The sequence below is a fragment of the Strix uralensis genome, chromosome 8, assembly GCF_047716275.1.
Source record: "Strix uralensis isolate ZFMK-TIS-50842 chromosome 8, bStrUra1, whole genome shotgun sequence".
In the NCBI taxonomy this organism is placed as follows: Eukaryota; Metazoa; Chordata; class Aves; order Strigiformes; family Strigidae; genus Strix; species Strix uralensis.
The window spans coordinates 10,620,707-10,640,803 of NC_133979.1; the positions used below are offsets into that span (position 1 = coordinate 10,620,707).

Here is a 20,097-nt window from a genome sequence, read left to right on the forward strand (position 1 = left end):
TACTAAAGTGTGAATTTTATTACTGCCTTGTAATGTGACCTAATTAAAACACTCTGCTAGATCAGGGGAGCCTGCCCATAACAAAGCAAGTGGTTTAGAAATGGAGTTACCTTAATAGAGCCTGATTTCCTGCTGCCTGCACGATCTTTCAGGCCAGATGTTCAACATACAAGCTGAAATTTTTTTCCCTTGTACAAATCCTCTTGTTCCTGAGAAATCAGGGGGGTTCACATTTCACAACAGAAATGGACCCTGCAAGTTTCTGATCAGCAGCTGTAAGCCATAGCTGCCAAGGAAAAAAAAAAAACCATGACTGTGCACATCAAGTGCTATAAAACTGCAGGCTTAACTTAAACCTGAAGACAAAACTTGGCTGAGTAGAAGGCACAGACTCCCAACAGCATGAGAACCAGTGCTGTATCTGATCAAGAGCACAAGATCCAGTTATTCCCAGTTCCCAAAGGTCTGTTTCTCAGGCACACAATACAAGAGCAGAGAAAAAGCCGTGGATTCGTTGCTGTTGCAGTAGACTGACCAATGCTTCCAGCCTCTCAGAAACCAAACAGTCCCTTTCCTTGAAAGGGATTAAAGCGGGGTGGGCTGCCATAGCAGCCTGCCCTTGCCCCCACAGGGGACAGTAACCTGTTAGGGAATCCCTCGCTGCTCCTCGTGGGAGTGATGATGAAAGGCGAAGGTGACGGCGGCATCCCACGCAGCCTTCAGCACGGAGTCCTGCAGCCCCCGCTTATCGGCACAGTGGTTCCATTGGGAGAGGTCAGAGGTACAGTCGGACCCTTCGGGAGGGGGTCGTACCTGGTGGCCGTTCACACAGCGACGACATTTGATCCTGGAACAGAGCCAGCACAAGGTCAGTGCAAGGTTCCGCCACTTCTTTCGCGTACAGGTTATTTTAAAAAATGCAGCCCAGTAACATTTGGATTAACTCCACCTGCAACACTGGCAGCTGGATTTTCAGACAGGATTAATCACTACTGTGTTTCATTTAAATGCACAACCATTCTGGCAAGTACAACTGATAAGAAATGACCCCCCCAGTTTGGAAACCCTGGGGTTCTGTTTCTAATGACACTCCCTCTCCATGTTCAGCCATGTGGGAATAGTCCAGCAGGACCCAGAGGAAGATCAGGAGGAGATGCCCCTGAAAAGCAAGGGATGTTGCTTAGAGCAGATCTCAAGTGAACACCCCCACTGCTAAAACCTTCTTAGCAGTGTATCAGGCTTCCTGAATCCTAGAGTGCACACCATGCTCCAAACGGCCCTATCCTGGCTCCTGCCACGGCCACTGGGTCGTGCTCAGGCTGTTTGGGAGCTGCCACATAAGGAGACAAAGAGCAGCAGCAGCCCTGCCAGCAAAGCTTGTTGCCATGCAGACAGGATATCTACACAGAGCTAAGCTTTGAGTCACCTTAAAACTAACCCTCTTCACTTCTTGCCTGAACTAAGAGTCTTAACTTTCACAGCGAAGCAATTTCCTGCACTCCCTGTCCTCTTTCTTGTGGCTACAATACCACACGTCTCAGGGATGGGGGAGAAGGGCAGACAATGGAGAAGAGGATTCTTCTAGTCCCCTGAAGAGCACTTGGGTTGGCCTCATGAATTCTTAGCAGATGGAGTAGCCCTGGCAGTGGAAACAGCTCAGCACTTGGAGATCACAAACCACCAGGAAGAGAGTGGCAAGGAAGGACCAATTTGAACAGCTCTAACCAATTTCTCTCTTTTCATTAGCTGCAGTATTTCACAGCCTCCAAACACAAGCAGCAACAAGATAGGTTGCTCACTTGTCCAGCCAGCACAGCTTTTCTAAGACAACAAAAGGGGAGGACAGCAAGGAAGTGCTCATCTCCAGGTGGTTAACAGCTTCAGAAGCAGAGACACTTGAGGCCCTCTCTCTCTGAGCTTTCTCCTGCTGCCTGAGGAACCCCTGAACTGGTAGACCAAACTGTGGAGGGGTCTTTTTTTGCTGACCCCATCCATTAGTCATTCAGTACACTCACTTGTCATGGGTGTCACTAGTGGTGGTCTCATTCAACGTGAAGAGCTCCTTCAGCTCCCCGAGTGAGAAGTGCCTTTCTACATCTTGCTCTTCATCCACCACACAGCTGCTGAGGGCCTTCTTGTGGGTCTGGCGTTGGAATATCTTCTCCTCTATGGTCCCTGTCTACAGGAGAGAGAGTCAGGACACTGGTGTTAGAGGAGCACTACACTGGGAAAGTGTCACAGATCAAACGGCAGTAAGCTGTCAGGACCATTGAGTGCCTTGCCAGACCAGCAGAGATGACAGGCGAGTTTTATTAGCTGTACTCCAACCACGACCTAGTTGGTTGCCAATCTAACCCAATGCTGCTTCTCTTGTCTTTCACTGTGGCTACAGGGGTGGATCCAACTGAGATATGGATGAGGAAAAGGTGGAGCTACCACTTGTGGCTGGAGCTCACACACCACACCAGGTTGTGCTGACAGGAAGGAAGGCAAAGGAGCTGAGCAGCTACAGCCACTCCCTCACCAAAAAAAAACCAAACAAAACAAAACAAAAAACCCCAAAAAACCAACCTCTCCCAAAAAACAGCAACAAAAGCTAGCCCTGGGTGACACAAGCACCAACAGTATTTGCTGGTTCACCCACACAGAGATCAATCACACCTGCTGTCTGGAGGGAGATATCTACTTCTAGAACAGATGTGTAGAAAGCCCAGTATGATACATTTTAAAGGCAAAAATCTAAGAGCAAAATGTCTGTTTTGCAGACAAATGTAATATAAAGGAGGGGGGTGATTAGTCAAGATTTGCAGACCTGTTTGCTAGTTATAAAAGCAAAAAAGCTGCCTGCTTCCAGGTCAGACAAAAAGTGGAACACCATAAGGAAGAAATGGGCAAAGAACATCTGTTTTGTCAAAGTAAAATAATTGATCAAGGAACACAAGCTTACAGAAAAAAAAAAAAAAAAACAAAACAAAGAACAAAAAGCCCCAGTCTGAACTAGTGAGAGGTGAAGGTGAACAAGGGCACAGAGAGGACAAAGTGTTACAGTAGCCTGAAAGGACTAGTCTCCTTCCTGCTTTTCCTTTACAGAGTAGGTACAACCCACCTGCTAACTGGCAGCCCCATTCCAAAAGCTGCTGCAATTCCAGGAACATACTTGCTGTTTATTAAGTACACATACACCCAAACAAAACAGACTGCAGCTAGACTGAAAAGCAGCAACTCTGGCATCAGACACCCCAAGAAATTAAAGAAGTCAGATGCCTAAATGACTCCAAAGGAGCATCTCATCTGGAAAGCCACAGTTGTTCCTATTTCTCAGAAGCCAGTCACCATTAGAAACCAAGGCCTGCAGTAATGACCCTCCAGCTTGAACCTTCATGGTTTTCCATGACAACACATCTAAGGGTAGGAAGCAATTAAGTGCCAATCAATTCTGGTCACCAACAAAAAATTTCTTCCTCTTCTGGTCCTAATCCCAGCAGCTGCAGTCTGGGCTGGCACAAAGAACTCTGCGTTGAGGAGGTGAGAGGAGTAAGACTCACTGAAAGCAGTCGATAGATGTAGCATGTCTTCTTCTGGCCGTCCCGCCACACACGAGCCATAGCCTGCTCATCATTAGCTGGATTCCAGTCTGGGTCAAACATAACCAGTCTGTTAGCCCCAATCAAATTCAAACCACAGCCACCTGCTTTGCTGCTTAACATGAAGATAAACTCAGGGCTCTGTGGAAAAAGGCAGGCTTGGATTAAACTACAGATGCAGCCATACTTTTACTTAAAGAATTCAGAACTAGCAGGAGAGCTGCTCATATCTGGCAGGTGCTACTTACTGAGGGGCTGTTGAATCGCTCCACTATCTTTGCTCTCTTTTTAATGGACATGGTGCCATCCAGCCGGACATATAAATACCTAAAATATACAGCATTTACTACAATGAGACTGCTGAGACCTTTAGAGCATCCTACTTGAAAGAAAAAAATCTTTCACAAACAGCCTTGTAACAAGGGCCTGGACTTTAGAGGCTTTTGCAGAGGGCCAGAGCTTTTCTACTGAGTGGCCCCAGTAGCCAAAGCACAAGCCACATTAGTTACAGATCACAAGTTCCTGCTGATAGAAACTTTAAAAATAGCCAGTTTCTTTTACAGTGTAGGCTGCAAGTACAGTCTTGCAGGATTAAACAACCGAAGTCCAAAGACAAACCTTCTGTTCCTGCAAAGCTTTTCAAATAGGTCCAGTGTCTGAGTGTAGTTAGACACTAAAACCACCTTGTCGTTACTGGTGCTTTTTGTAACAGCAAGGATGTAGTCCAAAACCAGCATTTTTCCTGGACAAAAAAGAAAGAAAGAAGAAAGCTAGAGCAGAAGTTCCCAAATGCCAGACCTTGCAGGGGGTGGGGGGCATTGATAAGATGCTAAAAATAGTCTCATGGTTGCCTGTGTTAGGCAGCACATTCATATTGTTGAGTTCCACAGTACCTGAAAGCTGGGGCTCCACAGATTTGGTGCTGTAGCCAGCAGGGAACAAGTCCAGGGCTCCCACAAAACCTTCTTCCTCTTCCACACACTTATCATGGATAAGAGCAGGGTCTGGAGAACAAATAATGCTCAGAGGCTGTGGAATGCACAAGGAAGACTGAAAAAAACCCCATCAACAGCACAATAACCAAACTCACTGCATGAGTGGAACAACTTACGATTGCAGAGCTTCTTCAAGGAAGTGATGGAAGAGAGAGATGACACACTGATTTTGCCCTCCTCCAGCTCCTCCACTGGCTTGGCTTGCTTCAGGAAGTTCTTGTACAGCTCAGCCTGCAGAGGTGTCAGTCTGAAACAGAACAAGAGTTCTACAGTCTCAGCCTACACCCAAACCAACCCCATCCTTCCTCCTCCATCTACACAGTGGGTTCTTTTTAGCCTGTTTTTTTTTTAGCTACAGCACAGACAGCCTAGAACTGCCTCCAAGGCTGATGGTAGAGCATTGATATCTCAGACCAGAGCTGGGAGAAGCTTGCAGATACTCTGCACAGCCCAGGGCTCTGCTGTACACAGCTGTCCAGAGCACACCAGCTGGCTGGCGGAACCAGTTGTGAGTTGTCCATCCCTGCTTCAGGAGGAAAAGCAACATATTGCCAATGACTACAGTCTCACTCCTAGAGGGAAGCTGTCACCACCAGCATTGAAGGGCTTTTTGTAACTTTTTAGTCCTTCCTCTTGCTCCTCCCATTTCCCAGGCAGACTACATGCTTTCTGGTACCTGCAGCAGACCACCTGCTCAATCTTCACCGGCAGGTATTTGGACAGGATGTCCGAAGTTCTTCGGATTAAACACCTGCAGGGAGTGAAATTAAGATCAGATGCTTGGATGACACGAAATCCCTGTTGTATCATTATTATTGCTCACAAGCTCAACACAAAGTCCCTTTGCTATCTTATCTCCAGAAGTCTGTGACAGTCCAAAACATGGTAAAGGCCAGACATCCACCATCCACACTAAGCCATGCTAAGAGTCTCCATCAGCCCATGCTACAGAGCCCAATATAACCCACTGTCTTTGTGAGGCTTCCAAATTTGGTTCATGAGATTTGGAGGGATCAGGCATGATTCCACCTAACAGAGTCCAGTCCCTTACAAGAAAACTCAGCTCTTCCTCAGACTACCACCAGCATTCTCAACTTGAGCTACAACAGACTAGTGGCATGGACAGCAAACAAGAACAGGATTTAACCACCCCACATCGTGGGCATAACCCAAAGTACAAGCAGGCAGCTCCCCACACAGTAACTTAGCAGCAATCATAGTAGCCAAGATGGGTTCATTGTCTGGTGCAATATTTCAGCAAAGGGCATACCCTTTGGGGCTCTAGAAATGCCCCATGGAGTGGTTCTGCCGCACTTTAGAAGAGATGGGATGGACGAGAAAAAGTGCTGAACTGAGCACCCAGAGTAAGAAAGAAGTGCAGAAACCCAGTTCTGCCAGAAAAAATTGAAAATATGATGTTATGAAACCTATAGAAGACAGCAGGGATATATAGCCCCAAAATCCATCAAAGGCTGTTAAAGAAAAGAATAATCTGGTCTCCAAACCCATAAGCAGTAGGATGAAAAGTAACAGGCTTAAACTGTGGTAAGGAAGATTTATGTTACGCATTAAGAGCATTTTCTAACTGCAAAGACAGTGATGCCCTGGAAAAGGTGTCCTGGGAAATTTGTAAGGTTTTCAGTGCTGGGTGGGGGTGGACAGTTTAGGTCTAACACCTTCTACCTTGTGACAGCAACATGGATTAGATGCCTTCTCCAGGGCCACTCCAGCCTTACATCTATGATTCCACTTACCATTGCATCACCATCTCATTTGTAATTACTACCAAATTCAACCAATTAATCTGTTAGTACTTATGTGCTTCATCCTCCCTATTTGTATATCATGACTGTTGCACAATAAAGGCAAGGACAGACACCTCAACATAGCCAGGCACAAGCATTCCTGAACACACTTTTGCACCCCTTTTCCAGCAACTATTAAAAAAATATGCACCTCAAGAAGGAATAAGCTCTTCTCCTCCCAACCTTTTCTTTCTCTTAGGCTTCTGCAAGCTGACCTGAGTCAAGGTCAGGGCTGTCTCTATAGGGAGGCTGTATTCAGTGTGAAATTCAATTTACCATGACTATGAACTGCAGGATTGTATTTGTGATGGTTGCAAAAGCTCAGATTAAAAAAAAAGTAAAAGAAATGAAGACACCAGCAGTGCTGAGAATTCAAGAGTCTCTAGTAAGAGTTCTTAGAGAGAGACAAGTGATTGCCAGCAGATGTGGATAAATGTGTATTCATGAGTAGAAAAGAAGCCAGGTTTAAACAAATACCAAAAATCAACCAAAGAGAAACAAGATGGCATTTTACATCACAGAGGTGCTTCTTGGGGATCAAAAGTCACATCTCTGACACTAGTAGTCTAATCCCATTAGCCCTGCAGAGCCAACACAGCAATGAAAGTAAACTAGACTCTTATGAATTGGGCACTCAACAGCAAAACTGAGCAACATTCCTTATACTCTTTCTGTCTGCCACTCAACATCTGGGCTGGATGGATCTCCAGTCTGACCCAGTGTGCTCTGTAGTTATGGTAACACAAATAAAAGGATGCTGCCCGACTATTCAAATCCCAGGAGAAAACAGAAACATAAGAGTCAAATCATGATTCAGTATCGAGTACATTTGCTTGGGGGAGACTGCAGCTAACTGTGCCATGTCAGTGTGCTATTTTCCAGACTAAAGCTACATGCTATGTAGATTTCTTAGGCAATAAATACTTGCACAATCACTTGCTGAATAGACATAACTGGCAAGAGTATTCATTACAGCTACAACTGTAATTTGGAAAGATACCACTGTTGAAGGGCTTATGCAAAAGCGCTGCAAAGAGAAGAGGGATGAAGCTCACCTGTTCACAATGCTGATCAGCTCTTTAAGCCTCTCTTCTCCTTTGTGTCGCTCAGCTTCACTTGCATCTGCATCTCTGCCTTTGAAGATGGGAATTTCAAAATGTCTTTTAAATTCCTGTGCAGTCCCTGTACAAAACAGAAGTGAAAAGGTGACAAGTACTACCAAATAACCTTTGATCAGTACCCCACAGCCCCACTTACCATACCACAAGCATAGGGCCCAGCAGATATAACCAACTCTCGCCCCATCGGTATGATTTGTTTTCCTTTCCAGCCAGGAAAGATTCAAACAGAAGATAATTTTGTACTCCAACAACAATGCACTGCCAAAGGTCATACAACTTTAGTTAAACCTGAGTCCAGTCAGGCATGTACTGATTTTGCTTACATTCCAGCTATACTTTTACTGCCAGATTTGGTCCTTGCAAACAACAGCACAGGCATTACCTGTGCCTGTTCCAATATTATCTGTAATCAGTTGTTTATTACTGGTCATAGGCTGAAAGAGGGAAACATTACTACTGCACGCATACAGCTTTGCTGGCAGTAGTTACAGTATTAATCTCATCTCAGGGAGAACGAACTGAAAGTACAAGGAGACTAGTCTTGCCCAAAGTACAGGTCAAGGGTGGGCAGGGGAAATCACATTAGCTCCCGGTAATAACTACCCAAAATTGAAGCACATGGAAAAAGCAGATGTAGAACACCTACAACCCCGTCCCATCTGTTTCTTGAGAAATCCTGAGGGCAGAACAGCTGAACAGGAAAAGATACGGCCCAAGTGCTGCTTGTAAGACTAAGAATCTGATGAATGGTGTTTAACTAGAGTTGTGCATGTACTAGAATTAATGAGAAGCCTCTTGGACTGGACGCCAAACAATCTGAGACAAACATGTGCAACGAGTTACAGCAACAAGGAAATGATTCACAGATTGGTTTATTTTCATTCCTTGACAGAAAGTGACCTCTCTTGACAAAGCCAAGCTGCTCCATACTGGAAAGCAGTAGACCTGCTCCTAACCTCGTGATGCAGGAGAGGATGCAAAGACTACTTTGCTTTTAAAATGAAAACAGAGCTTGCGGACATAAGCAGAGCATAGGAGTCAGAGACCAAATGTTTCAGTCTGCTACCAGCAATTGTAGGTGTTTGATCCTGAACTCACACTAATCAGCATCTCTTCTCCAGACTCTTTTCTTTCTATCTCAGATGAAGTTAACCTCATATTCAGGCCTCATTTGCCTTAAAAAACAAGAGCAGTCTTAACTCCAAATGCTAGACTTCACCCTCAACTTTCTCTCAGATTATCTGAAAATAGGATGGCAGACTGCCAGAAATTCAGGCTTTGTTGCCTAACTCTGCCACAAGGTACACCATTCTGCCTCGCACCAGTCACTTCAGCCTCCTGTGCCAGATGGATACAAGAGAGCGAGCAGGGAAAAGCTGTCTCCCAGGCTGCCTCTGTACTCAATGCAGAGAGCGAGTCATGTCAAACCCTCCTTTTTGTGGAGCCTCTCCTACAAAGATATCATTCCTGACTTAGATTTCTGAATTTGCTATAGCTTGGGAGTGTCGTGGGAAATACCATTACGAGCTGGCTCTTCCTGCCCAGCAACTCCTGCAGTATCTCCAAGGGCTTATTGTCAGAGAAACTCCTCACCTAGGTGGACATTTTGGCTGACCAGAACAGCTACACAAGATCAGCCAGGTAGTACTCAGGGTCATATATTCATTTCACCTGAATAATTAATTCCCCTTGCAAAACACCTGTTAGACTGGCGTACTTTAAAATACAATCTTCCTGAAACAGAGCTCTGATGATATACAGCTTCTAGAACAGGGGACCCTGATCTAGACTTTCTGGATACAAACTGAAGAAGAATAAGTTTCCAACCGGTACCTGACCTTTCTTCTCACTATTGCCTTGGTTGCTGCTTTCACTGGCACTGGTAGCTAGAGGAGGCCTTGCCAGCAACTTCCCCCTCCCTCATTTCTCTCACACATTCATGTCTTACCCAGGATGCCTGAATTGACAAAATGCACCAGGCTGAAATATTCAAGCAGGTCGTTCTGAATGGGGGTGCCCGAGATAAGGACTCGTCGAGGTGTATTTAAGCTGTTGAGAGCCTGGTATGTTTGGTTTTCAGAGTTCTTCAGTCTATGGCCCTTTGAAAAAAGAAAAAAAGAATAAAGCTGACAAATCCAGTGGCCCTGATGGGAAGCAGCTTGGAGATCCTCATCAACACTGACATGCTGTATCTCCCACAAGGCATCTCACCACTTTTCCCATTCCTGGTAGTGGACTAAGTGTTGTTTGTGTATTCAACTGTTGTGACACACTTCTTCCAAAGGCAAGAATCTGGTGGGAAACCCGAAGCCATTACATGAGGAAACATGACATCACAAGCTTCCCAAAGCAGGAACATCTGACTCACACCCAAGGAAGAGGGCCTACCATGAAAATAACAATCACCACATGGTCTAACTAGAAGAACTGTTTCCTGTTCAACGATAGGGACGTGTTCAGCTAGCAACACGAGGCACTGAACTCTGGACCAGTAACATTGCATCACCCAAGGTCAAGATCACAAGACATTCAGACCACCTTCATATGCAGGACTACCAGGCCTTTGCACACTAATAAAAAGAGGTTCTGCACTTCTTACAGGTGTAATCTGAATACAGGCCCCATTTCCCATGCCTAGGAAAAGCAACTTTATTAGCATCCAAGTGCTATGCTGTAGGACAAAGCGTAAGTGATGACATGCTTTTTCACAAGTGCCAGACCACTGCAGAGCCGAGTATTTACTGGGAGCATAGGGAAGACACACAGCCAAGGACCTGCATTCCCAGCATCCCTAGCTGCTGGCCCCATCCCAGGGGCGCTGAGAGGTGTGGGAGCTACACTTGTGAGTACGCTCGCTCTTTTTAAGCTCCCATCAGCACTGTTTAGCAAATACAAAACCCAACCACCGGGTGGCACCACCATATAACAAATCCTGTCTAACTGGCAGCAGAGGACACCTCAACAGCGGCTGAGGCCCCCAGCTTGATCCTTTCAATGAGGCAGAGGGCACTTGTTTTATTTTGTCCTTCAGAGCATCTCTGGCTCTCAGTACCTATAACCACAAATAGAGAATGATATATGAAAAAACAACTCCATTTCAGCCATGTGAAAGCAGAGCTTGACAACATGGGCTCAGCAAAGCTAGATCCAGCAGTCAGCAAGCAGGGAGTCAAGCCAGGTCTGCCGCCTCGTGAACACGTAGCACATGAGGTAACTCCTCACCCAGCTCTCCCACCTCTGCCCCAAGCAGGAGACTACAGACAGGGGAAGAGGGTCCTGCCATGGGAGTGCCCTTCAAACTCCCCCACAAGCACAGAACAACTACATACAAGAGCATGCCGTATCAGAGAATAATTTATGTTGGGAGAGACCTCAGGAATCTCCAAGTCCAACATCTTGCTCAAAACAGAGCCAAGTCAAAAATTACTGAGCAGAACACAAGGCCAGGCCAAACAGAAAGTACTTCTCACTTTAGCAAAGACACATACAAACAAATGAAAATCAGAGCAGTGAGCCAGGGTACTACCATCCCACCAGAGCAAGGCCTCTTTCAGAGTCAGAAACTGGCAGTGGACCTCCTTTCTTGCTAGGTATTTCACAAAGAGGGCCCTAGTAGGTGACCCCACCCTGCAAAGTGGCCAGTTACCACCACCTGGATTTTCTTCATATCTCAGCTCCTGAAAACACCCTCTTTTGTTCAGGCTCACCCAGGACAGAAGAGCTGCTTACCCACAGCCTCTCAAATACCAGAACGGGTGCTGTCCACAGCTAAACCTTGCTTCCTGCTGCCCTCCCCCATTTTAGGAAAGCAGAGCTAGTTTTGCCCAGATGTCAAGAAAATATCAGGAACAGATTGTCCTTAAAGATTCCCCTGTACCTCATCACAGATGACCAGCCCAACACTGCCCTTCTGCAATGCCTCGGCATGGAGTCGGAAGGTCTCATAGGAAATGATCAGGATGGGTGAAGGCACTCGCAGGCCACGCTGGTTCATAAAGCCAACTGCAGATGGGAAGGGAGAAAAGGAAAAAAGAGGGATGAGGAAAACTAATAGAAAAGGGTTCAAACTCTGTAGGCAAAACTTTTGCCTTAAAAATCTAGGAAAACCTGTCTGTTTCAATTACTCTGTAGCATCTCTTCCACCCACGTATATACCCATGCTCCTTTCCCCACAACTGTCCTCATTTCCATTCCCCTCCCACCTCTGCCCACTCCTTTCCTGGATTCTGACTGGAGCAAAGACGCACTGTGACTGCCCTAACTTAAGCACATGACTGAACTTGGGTTATTCCAAAAGATCAACTATTACCAAACATGGAAGGGCCTGATCTAAACATGTTAGTGGAGAGACTTTCATCAGTCTCCAGAGCTCTAAGACAGTTCAGAAATGTTCACATCAGCTACTGTAGGCTTCTTCCAATGCAAGACTTTGACCTAAGTCAGCCAACTACACCGTTTGCAAACATTCCTGTACCTAGTTTACGGTCAATCTCTTCTTTGGAGCCTCCATCAATGGCCAGCGGCTGGATCCTTCCCCCCAGCCATTTCTCTACTTCATTGTACCAGTTTCTCACCAGGCTGGAGGGAGACACCACCATGGCTTTCTCGATTTCAGGCTTGCAGTCTGGACTTTGTCGGAGAAGCGTCCACATGAGTGTGATGCACTGCAGGGTTTTGCCCAGCCCCATTTCATCTGCCATGATACAGCCATGACTCCCGGGGATCCGCCGGCTCGTCACACAGTCCCAGAGGAATTTCACTCCCTGCCAAAAAATTGTTCTCTCAGACCTGGATGAGGACATCAGCAGAATGACAACTTCATTACAGCTTCATTACTGCAATGCACAGAACCGATACTAAAACAAACAGCCAATCTGTGTAGCACATCCCTGGGGACATGCAGTGTTCTAATGAAACAGTGGGAAATCACCCGAGACACAGCTAAACTGCGGCCACATCTGGTCTGGAACGTTATTGGTGACAACACGTACCCCATAACATGCATGAAATCTTACTCCATTTTAACTGTACAATTATAAGTAGCTTCCTGACATGAATTCCCAGAAATTTCTACTCCTGGCTGCATTAGATAGGCCCAGGCCACCAGCTAACCTGCATTAATTACTGCAAAGAGGTTAATCATCTTAACAACCACCAATTAGGTAGTTTTAAAAACACAGAATCATAGAGTGAGCAGGATTGTTTCTGCTGCCTGATTAACCCCCAGAATACCCTCAGCAGCCCTCATCACTTCTGCCTAGAAGCACAATGACTCAACCTGGGCACTCAAGGTCCAAAGCAGATTTAGCCTCAGAGAAGACACAGGGCTGAGGTTATAACCTACATCACAAGGTGGGAGAAGAGCTCAGCCCTGCATTAGGCTCTGACACATCACCAAGACAGATAAAAGGGGAGGGCTTTTAAAAAAAAAAAAAAAAGGAGACAGACAAATGCAAAATCTTCTTCTATCATGTGATGACAGAGTCAGAGAAAACCAGGGCATTGTGCTGGGAACATACAAGCTCCCTGCATTGTCTCAACAAAGCAAGGAGTGAGGGACACAGCCTAAACACCCTGGCCAAATTCACCCCCCTGTGCTCCACTATTTAGGACTGGAAGACGGAGCACCTTCACTTGTACTTTCAAGTCCTTCTTTTTCTTTCTTAGGCCCTTATTAGTCTTAGACTTATCAGTCAGACTAGAACAGAGACTGCTTTACCAGAGATATCCAGCTGTCAAAACAGAGAGTGTGCCTAGGACTCCAACATAACTATCGTTACTTGACAAAAGCCCCAGCAGGCAGTATCTTACCCAAAAACAGAGTGCCTCCAGCTATGTAGCCAGAGATGAGCATTACACTGGGTCACAGGTTCAGTACCAACTCTGAAATACAAGTACAAGCTAAGAGCAGCCTACAGCACTCCCAGAGCCATCTGAAGATCTCCCATGCAGGGACACATCCAGCTTGACCTGCTTAGCCTGCAAGATCAGCGATCACAGCTTCCATCTGCGCTGCCTCTAGGCTTATATGATAATACACTGCACCTGTGCCGAACTTCAAACTGTCCAGATACCTGTATGAGATATTTGGAAATTAGTACCCACTGCTTCAATACTGTGATGTTGCACATATTTATGACATAAAATCGTAAAGAAAAAGTTTTTTTGGCACTCTCCACTGGCAAATTCCAAGTCTACATAGGTCATGGACAGCTCACACCTACAAAGGGTATACTCCAAATAAAACACAATGAAGCAGAAATCTACTCCACACTGTGTTGGGAACCAAGGTACCAGAAAAAAGAACTTCAGCATTTCCTGGCTCAGAGACTGCAGAGCTAACTAATTTGCTGGCCAGCAAAACAGAGTCTTCCCTGCCCAACTGTCATGGTTTAACCCCAGCCAGCAACTAAACACCACACAGCCACTCACTCCTCCCTGGTGGGATGGGGAGGAGAATTGAAAACAAGTAAACTTGTGGGTTGAGATAAGAACAGTTCAATAATTGAAATAAAATTATAATAATAGTAACAATAATTTTAATGAAAAGGAAGATAACAAAAAGAGAGTGAAATAAAACCTAAGAAAGACAAGTGATGCCCAATGCAATTGCTCGCCACCCACCGACTGATGCTCAGCCAGTCCCCGAGCAGCAATCCTCCTCTCCCGGCCAACTCCCCCCAGTTTATATACTGGGCATGACATCATATGATATGGAATATTCCTTTGGCCAGTTTGGGTCAGTTATCCTGGCTGCGTTCCCTCCCAACTTCTTGTGCCCCTCCAGCCTTCTTGCTGGCAGGGCATGAGAAACTAGAAATCCTTGACTTAGTATAAACACTACCGAGCAACAACTAAAAATATCTGTGTATTATCAACATTACTCTCATACTAAATCCAAAACACAATGCTGTACCAGCTACTAGGAAGAAAATTAACTCTATCCCAGCTGAAACCAGGATACCAACTCACAATTGGGCTGCAACATAATTTATTGCATCTATATCCCATCACCTTCCACACATAGCTCCACTCAGCAGAGCTACATCTCCAGATTTCAAGGTAAGTAAAGGCTGGACTTTTGAGCCCTGACTCTGCAAGATCTCATCTCCCTGCAGAATCTGGTCTTTTCCTAAGGTATCACTGGCGACACAAAAGTCAGCCAATGTGCTTTCCTAGACCTGTGCAACCAGTGCATAACAGTTACAGAAAATTCCCAGTTTCCACTGTCAGCTGACCTGACCTACAGCCCCCCAGAGAACACACCTGTGCATTCAGCAGCATCATGTTTAGGCTGGGAGTGCTCTGATCCTGCTGGATCAGAGGCAAGAGAAGAGGAAGTTCTTACCCACATGAAAGCAGTAAATTTCCACATTTTTAAGGACAAACAGGACTGTTGTAATTCTCCCAGCATGTCCTCTTGCTTAACACAGGACAAAGAATATTTGAAGCATTCAGGCCTCTAAGAGGATGGTTAAAACAAATGTTTCACTTTGCATCTGTAACAGACTAGAGTCTGTTAGACTGTCATAGACTGTTAGTCTGTGTAGACCTCACAGTTGGTGGGTAACAATTCCAGCAGAGGAATTGCAGCTTTTTGAAATGCACCAAGTCCTCCAGCCATACCCTCAGGTCCCGATGGAAAACTTACTTCTCTCTGATGGGGCCGTAAAACACGGCTGAGGACAGGATCCACCACAACATGGACAGGTGCTTTGTCCCTGCAGGAGGCAGTCAAGTAAGAAGACAGTGTGATTAATGAACTCAGCACAGCATATGTTTAGTTTTTTTTTAAATCTCACTGATACACTGAGGACTTGCCAGTGGGACAAGGGAAGCAACTACCACTAAGAGTGAAAAATGGATTAATTCTGTTTTGAGAATGAAGTCACAGGGGCCTGATCTACAATATAAAACATCAATGAAACCATGTATTTGGGCTGTGGTTAAAACAAGGGCAGAATGTAGTTCACAGACACAGTTATAAAGTCATTATTATTTTCCATGTTTCAATAACAATATTGTAACTGTATTATTAGAGGGAAGAACCCCCTCCTCTCTCCATGAAGATGCAGCTGCCAGCCCTTTTAAGTTATAATAACAACACAAAAGAAGTACTTCAGAATAAAAACCATTAGGCAGCCTAACATCTGACTGTCAGTCATCTCCCTTTGCTTGTCCTTAGATGCTGATGTTTCCTGACTAACAACTAAGCCATAAGATTTTCTAAGCAGCTTCATCATGTGTGTATGCTCATTCCCTGCAACAGGTTTAAATTTTTGATGAGTGGGAGATGAAACAGCCTGTGGAAGAACACAAACAATCCAGCATGGGTACATTCCTTCTTTGATTTTTACCACACCTGAACAAATTCAGAGACTGAATGCTTGAAACCAAACTTCCCTTGATGTTCAGACCCAAGCTCAGACACATTTAGGAAGAAAGCACATAAACCTACATGTACAAGGGGGTCAGAGCTGAAGCATTTGTGCCAGGTGATGACTCACTTGTCTATTTTCAGCTGGTCGTGGACACTCAGCAGTGGGGGCTCGTACAGAACCAGTGCTCCTTCCTCAAAAGGGTCATGAAGAGGACTCCTCAGCCCTCCCCGTTTGATACCCAGTGCGCGTAAGCCCAGTGGCCCTGAAAGCAAACAAAAGCATAACTCGAAGAACAACTTCTTCCTGGAAGAAAGTAGAGCCTTGCAGAAGAGTCTGACTATGTTTAGGAACAGTGAATTAATTGGGTGCTGGAGTGGAGACACAGGCACAAATGGTGCAGACAACAAACCCATGCAAGGCGGTTGTTTGGCAGCCCTCTGCCAGGACGCAGCAGATAGCTCTGTGGCAGGAAAGAATAAAATGAAGGAGCAGAGGCAAAGATGGAGCAGTGGCACTGCCCACCACAATGCTGCACCAGATGCCATACATGCTGGCACACACAGTATATACTGGGTCAAATCCTCTTTTTGCATCACCTAACCCAGACATAGCCAGAGTTGTATCTTTTATGCATAGTCAGGAAGTGATCTTTAACAGTGATGAAGTTTTACAGTATCATAGTTAGCACCATACTGCCATTCCCTACTCTAGGGCATTATTTTCTCTGCTGAGCAATAGTAGCTGTTTGGCCTTGGAGGTAATTTCTGTGAAAAGCAGAAACCAAGGATGAGTCCCTTTTCCTAGTATTATGTTTTGATGTCAAAGTTTTGGAATGGAGATGAACATAAAAACAACATGCACAGAAATCCCTTTTCCCATCAAAACTCAGACAACTGTGCTCCCAAGATTGATTTTGCTTGGCAAAGATTCAAGCAGGGTCAATTTGCCTGCTGCTTGCTAAAGCGCCTTGCAAAATGAGAGTGCATCACAAGCTGAGGCAACAGTGCACACACACCAAGAAAACAGCACATGAAACAGCCTCATCTTTTGATTAAAATAGGAAGATAACAGCCACAGAAAGCAGCTTCCCCAGTTACAGTTCTGTTTCAGTCTCCTGACAAATCTGCTCTTCCACAAGCTAACTTTATCAAACTCTTTTTGGGCTTGTCATTTATTTCATAGTCAATGTCTGCTTACAGACTTATTTTTGTAACTAAAGAGTGAGTAAAACTGGTTGATCTGCATTTGAATTTTTCAGCTGGAGGGTGAAGGGGAAGAAGAGGACAAAAACAGGCCCATTTGTTTCTGAGATCTTGTGTTTCACTGATTCAAACCAGCTGAGGCTTTGAACTTCAATACTGCCTTGGCTTTGAAGATCACCTTGAGGCTCAACACACCAAGCCAAGTAGAAAGAAAACTGGCACATACTATCTTTTTCCCCTACAGCTTTCTGTCTGTTAGTATCATTAGGGTATTATTTAGATGGTAAGCCTTCATTGCTTGGAATTCATCTTGCCTTTGTATTTGCAATTTGATTGTACAATCTTCTGGCACTACATCAAATACGTAGCAGTAAGAATACCAAATCCAATTCTGAAATGTAGAATTATCCAAATGAAACACTAGGAAGAAATATGAAGACTTTGCTAATGCGCCAGCATTTTTCTTTCAAAATTAAGTCAGAACTTCCGGAACACATGCATCAGTGCAAAAAATAACACTAATCCCCAGATATATTTGACAGGCCTGAGCATCATCTGTTTTACCCAAGTTGGTCAACACAGATAATCCTTAAACCTCCTCATCTTACCTTTATAATTTGGAATGGGGACTTTGAAGGGTTTGGACAAAATGCTGCGGATAAAAGCCTCCTAGGAATTCAGAAAGAAAACACGCTTAAGAAGTCTGAAATCAGAGACTGCTCAAGAAGGCAAGCCCAGGACATTTTTTTTGAGAACTCAATTCTGCCAAGTGCTGAGAGTCCCTCTATTCAATCTACTCAGCTTCAACTCCAACCATTTTCAAGAATATCCAAAAGGAAGAAATCAACAAACCAGCACAATTCCCCCCACCAACTCTGCTTTTCAAAACTATTTTCCTTTGGGTTTTCTAAAGCATGAAATTGATTTTTCATAACTCCCGTCTTCTCAAATCCACTGGCATTATTCGCTTCTTTAAATGCTATTGCTTCCCCTGCCATGGTAATTCAGTCAGGCAATTCATTTCCTGTAAAGGAGCTGAGTTACCATTGTAGGAACACCCATGCAGGATCAGCAAGCACCAGCCAGCCCAGCACCTGGTCTCCAGCAGTGGAAGCCCAGAGAGAACCAAGCAGACAGCACTTGAGCCATCTGTGTGAAAACCTACCCACACCCCTAGGCACTGTCCTTCTGCTAGACCCCACGGAACTCTCTTATCCGGGATTTCTGTTATAGAAAGTACCCCCATCACATCTCCTTCAACATTAAATGGTTGGAGCTAGCAAAAGATGTCTCCTAAAGAGTCTGTGTATGCATGGCACTTCCATAACAACTCTGATTAAATGGGTCCATGGAAGCATTTAGACTCTCTTGATGAATGAGGTCCATATGCAACCCACCTGCTATGGTGTGCCAGCAGTAACACCCACTTACATGTTGACTGCTATCCAGGCAGTGAGGCCTGTTGGTCAGCTGAGCCAAGGGTTTCCGGAAAGGTGACCTGTAACATTCTCCACTCCCTGTCTCACTGACAGGCTTCTGTCTCTTACGAGTCTGAAAAACAGAATCAAGACAAAACAACTCAGGAGCAGCTGGTGAAACCGGAAGATAGATGCATCGCTGTCACACTCAGTAAGCACCTAACCACACAGACAATCCACCCAGCCAGCTGAGTATCTCTGAACAGACATAATCATTACTCACCCCCACTGCCAAAGGACAGAACCAGCAACACCACCAAGGTCACCATGCCCTAAAGTTTAACCCACATGAGTCCTAAAATACTCTCCTAATTACAAAAATAGCTACCACCTTCCAATCTGTAAAAGAGCAGGCTGGGCTGTACTAAGGTTTGTGCCCCCTCACCCCCAAAAAAGCAGAAGGAAAAAAAAAAGAAGGGTCAATAGCATGGAACAAACTACATTAAAGTCCCTAGAGGCTCCCACAACATCTGTTGTTACACAGGTGAAAGGCCTCACACTGAAACCTAAATTTCAGACACTTGGCAAAGCATGAAGATAAATAAGTCATTGATCTGTTCCCTGATTTAACACAGTCCTCTTCAGATTGAGGCATGATTTTAACCACCTGCTAGCATAGAAAAAGGGAGTTGACACAGAAAGCACGAGGTGACTCTCTGACCTGTATGACACAGAGCATCCTAACGTTGTTTTGTCTTAAATACCTACCTATCCCTAGTTACCAGCCCTCTCACAAAACACTTAGAAGCTCTCCCAGGGATAGTTTTTTCCATAACCACGAAGCATCATCTATACACAACAAAGTTCTACTACCAACTACACACCCAGACACAAGTTTTCCCCAAACAGACGAAAACAGCATGAACCTGGGGCCTGATCCTCAATCCCCTGAAGACGGGGATGATAACAACCTCCGACCAGGCACCAGGGCCTGACGGGCAGCGGCGGGTCCGCCGTCACCCCGCACCACATCCCCCGCCCGCGGCTGCAAAGGCTCCGGGCGCCACACGGGGCCGAGCCCGCCCCGACCCCCCGGCATCGTCCCCGCCCCACCGAGGCCCCTCGCTCACCGCCGGGGGGTGCCGGTCCTCCTCCTCCTCGTCGTCTCCCGCCTTCCTCTTGGCCAGCTGGCTGGGGGCCAGGCTCCTCCTCTGGAATAGGGGCACAGCACACACACACACTGAGGGGATGGCGGGGCCGGGGGGACCACGCAGCCCCGGCCAGGCCGTCCCGTCCCGTCCCGGCGCCGCCCGCCCGCCCCGCACTCACCATCGCCTCACAGGGAAGGGGCGCGGGACAGCGGTAACGGCCCGCGCGCGGAACGGTTCGCGCGCGCCGTGCTGGAGGCGGGAAAGGCACCGGGCGGGCTCCGCCTCTTCCCCAAGGCAACAGGCGTGGCCAAGCGAACGCCGAGATGTATCGACCTGCTCGGGGCTCTGGAGAGGGGTCATGACCGACCGACCGACAGACAGATAGATGGGCCGGCAGAGCAGCGGGGAGAGGAGGGACGGGGCCTCCACCAGAGCCCCGC

The 20,097-nt window shown here is 46.0% G+C and overlaps 1 protein-coding gene across 4 annotated transcripts; it reads right to left on the reverse strand.

Annotated features, from left to right (window-relative positions):
* RAD54L (RAD54 like) lies at positions 1 to 19,918 on the reverse strand. 4 transcript variants are annotated; one of them, XM_074876140.1, is made up of 18 exons: positions 19,836 to 19,918; positions 19,637 to 19,717; positions 18,520 to 18,639; positions 17,697 to 17,757; positions 16,013 to 16,148; positions 15,157 to 15,226; positions 11,980 to 12,268; positions 11,383 to 11,507; positions 9,454 to 9,604; positions 7,440 to 7,566; positions 5,256 to 5,330; positions 4,696 to 4,826; positions 4,478 to 4,588; positions 4,203 to 4,326; positions 3,833 to 3,911; positions 3,546 to 3,725; positions 2,016 to 2,179; positions 1 to 847 (listed from the first exon to the last, which is right to left on the reverse strand). In XM_074876140.1, exons 1-18 carry the CDS (start codon positions 19,836 to 19,838, stop codon positions 646 to 648), a joined length of 2,229 nt encoding a protein of 742 aa, XP_074732241.1. In that variant the 5' UTR covers positions 19,839 to 19,918; the 3' UTR covers positions 1 to 645. The 4 variants fall into 4 exon arrangements, with proteins under 4 accessions (XP_074732241.1, XP_074732244.1, XP_074732240.1 ...); XM_074876143.1 differs by lacking the exons at positions 19,637 to 19,717; positions 19,836 to 19,918 and adding an exon at positions 19,433 to 19,465; XM_074876139.1 differs by lacking the exons at positions 17,697 to 17,757; positions 18,520 to 18,639; positions 19,637 to 19,717; positions 19,836 to 19,918 and having other exon boundaries at positions 16,013 to 16,651.
* Between the last annotated feature and the right edge of the window lie 179 nt (positions 19,919 to 20,097).

Coding starts and splice junctions, on each gene's coding strand:
- RAD54L (XM_074876139.1), bottom strand. CDS start 16,479: ATGCAAAAAGAGGATTTGACCCAGTATATACTGTGTGTGCCAGCATGT. Junction 4,589..4,695: donor CTTGAAGAAGCTCTGCAATC/GTAAGTTGTTCC, acceptor TTTGTTCTCCAG/ACCCTGCTCTTATCCATGAT. Junction 3,726..3,832: donor AGCGATTCAACAGCCCCTCA/GTAAGTAGCACC, acceptor CTTTTTCCACAG/AGCCCTGAGTTTATCTTCAT.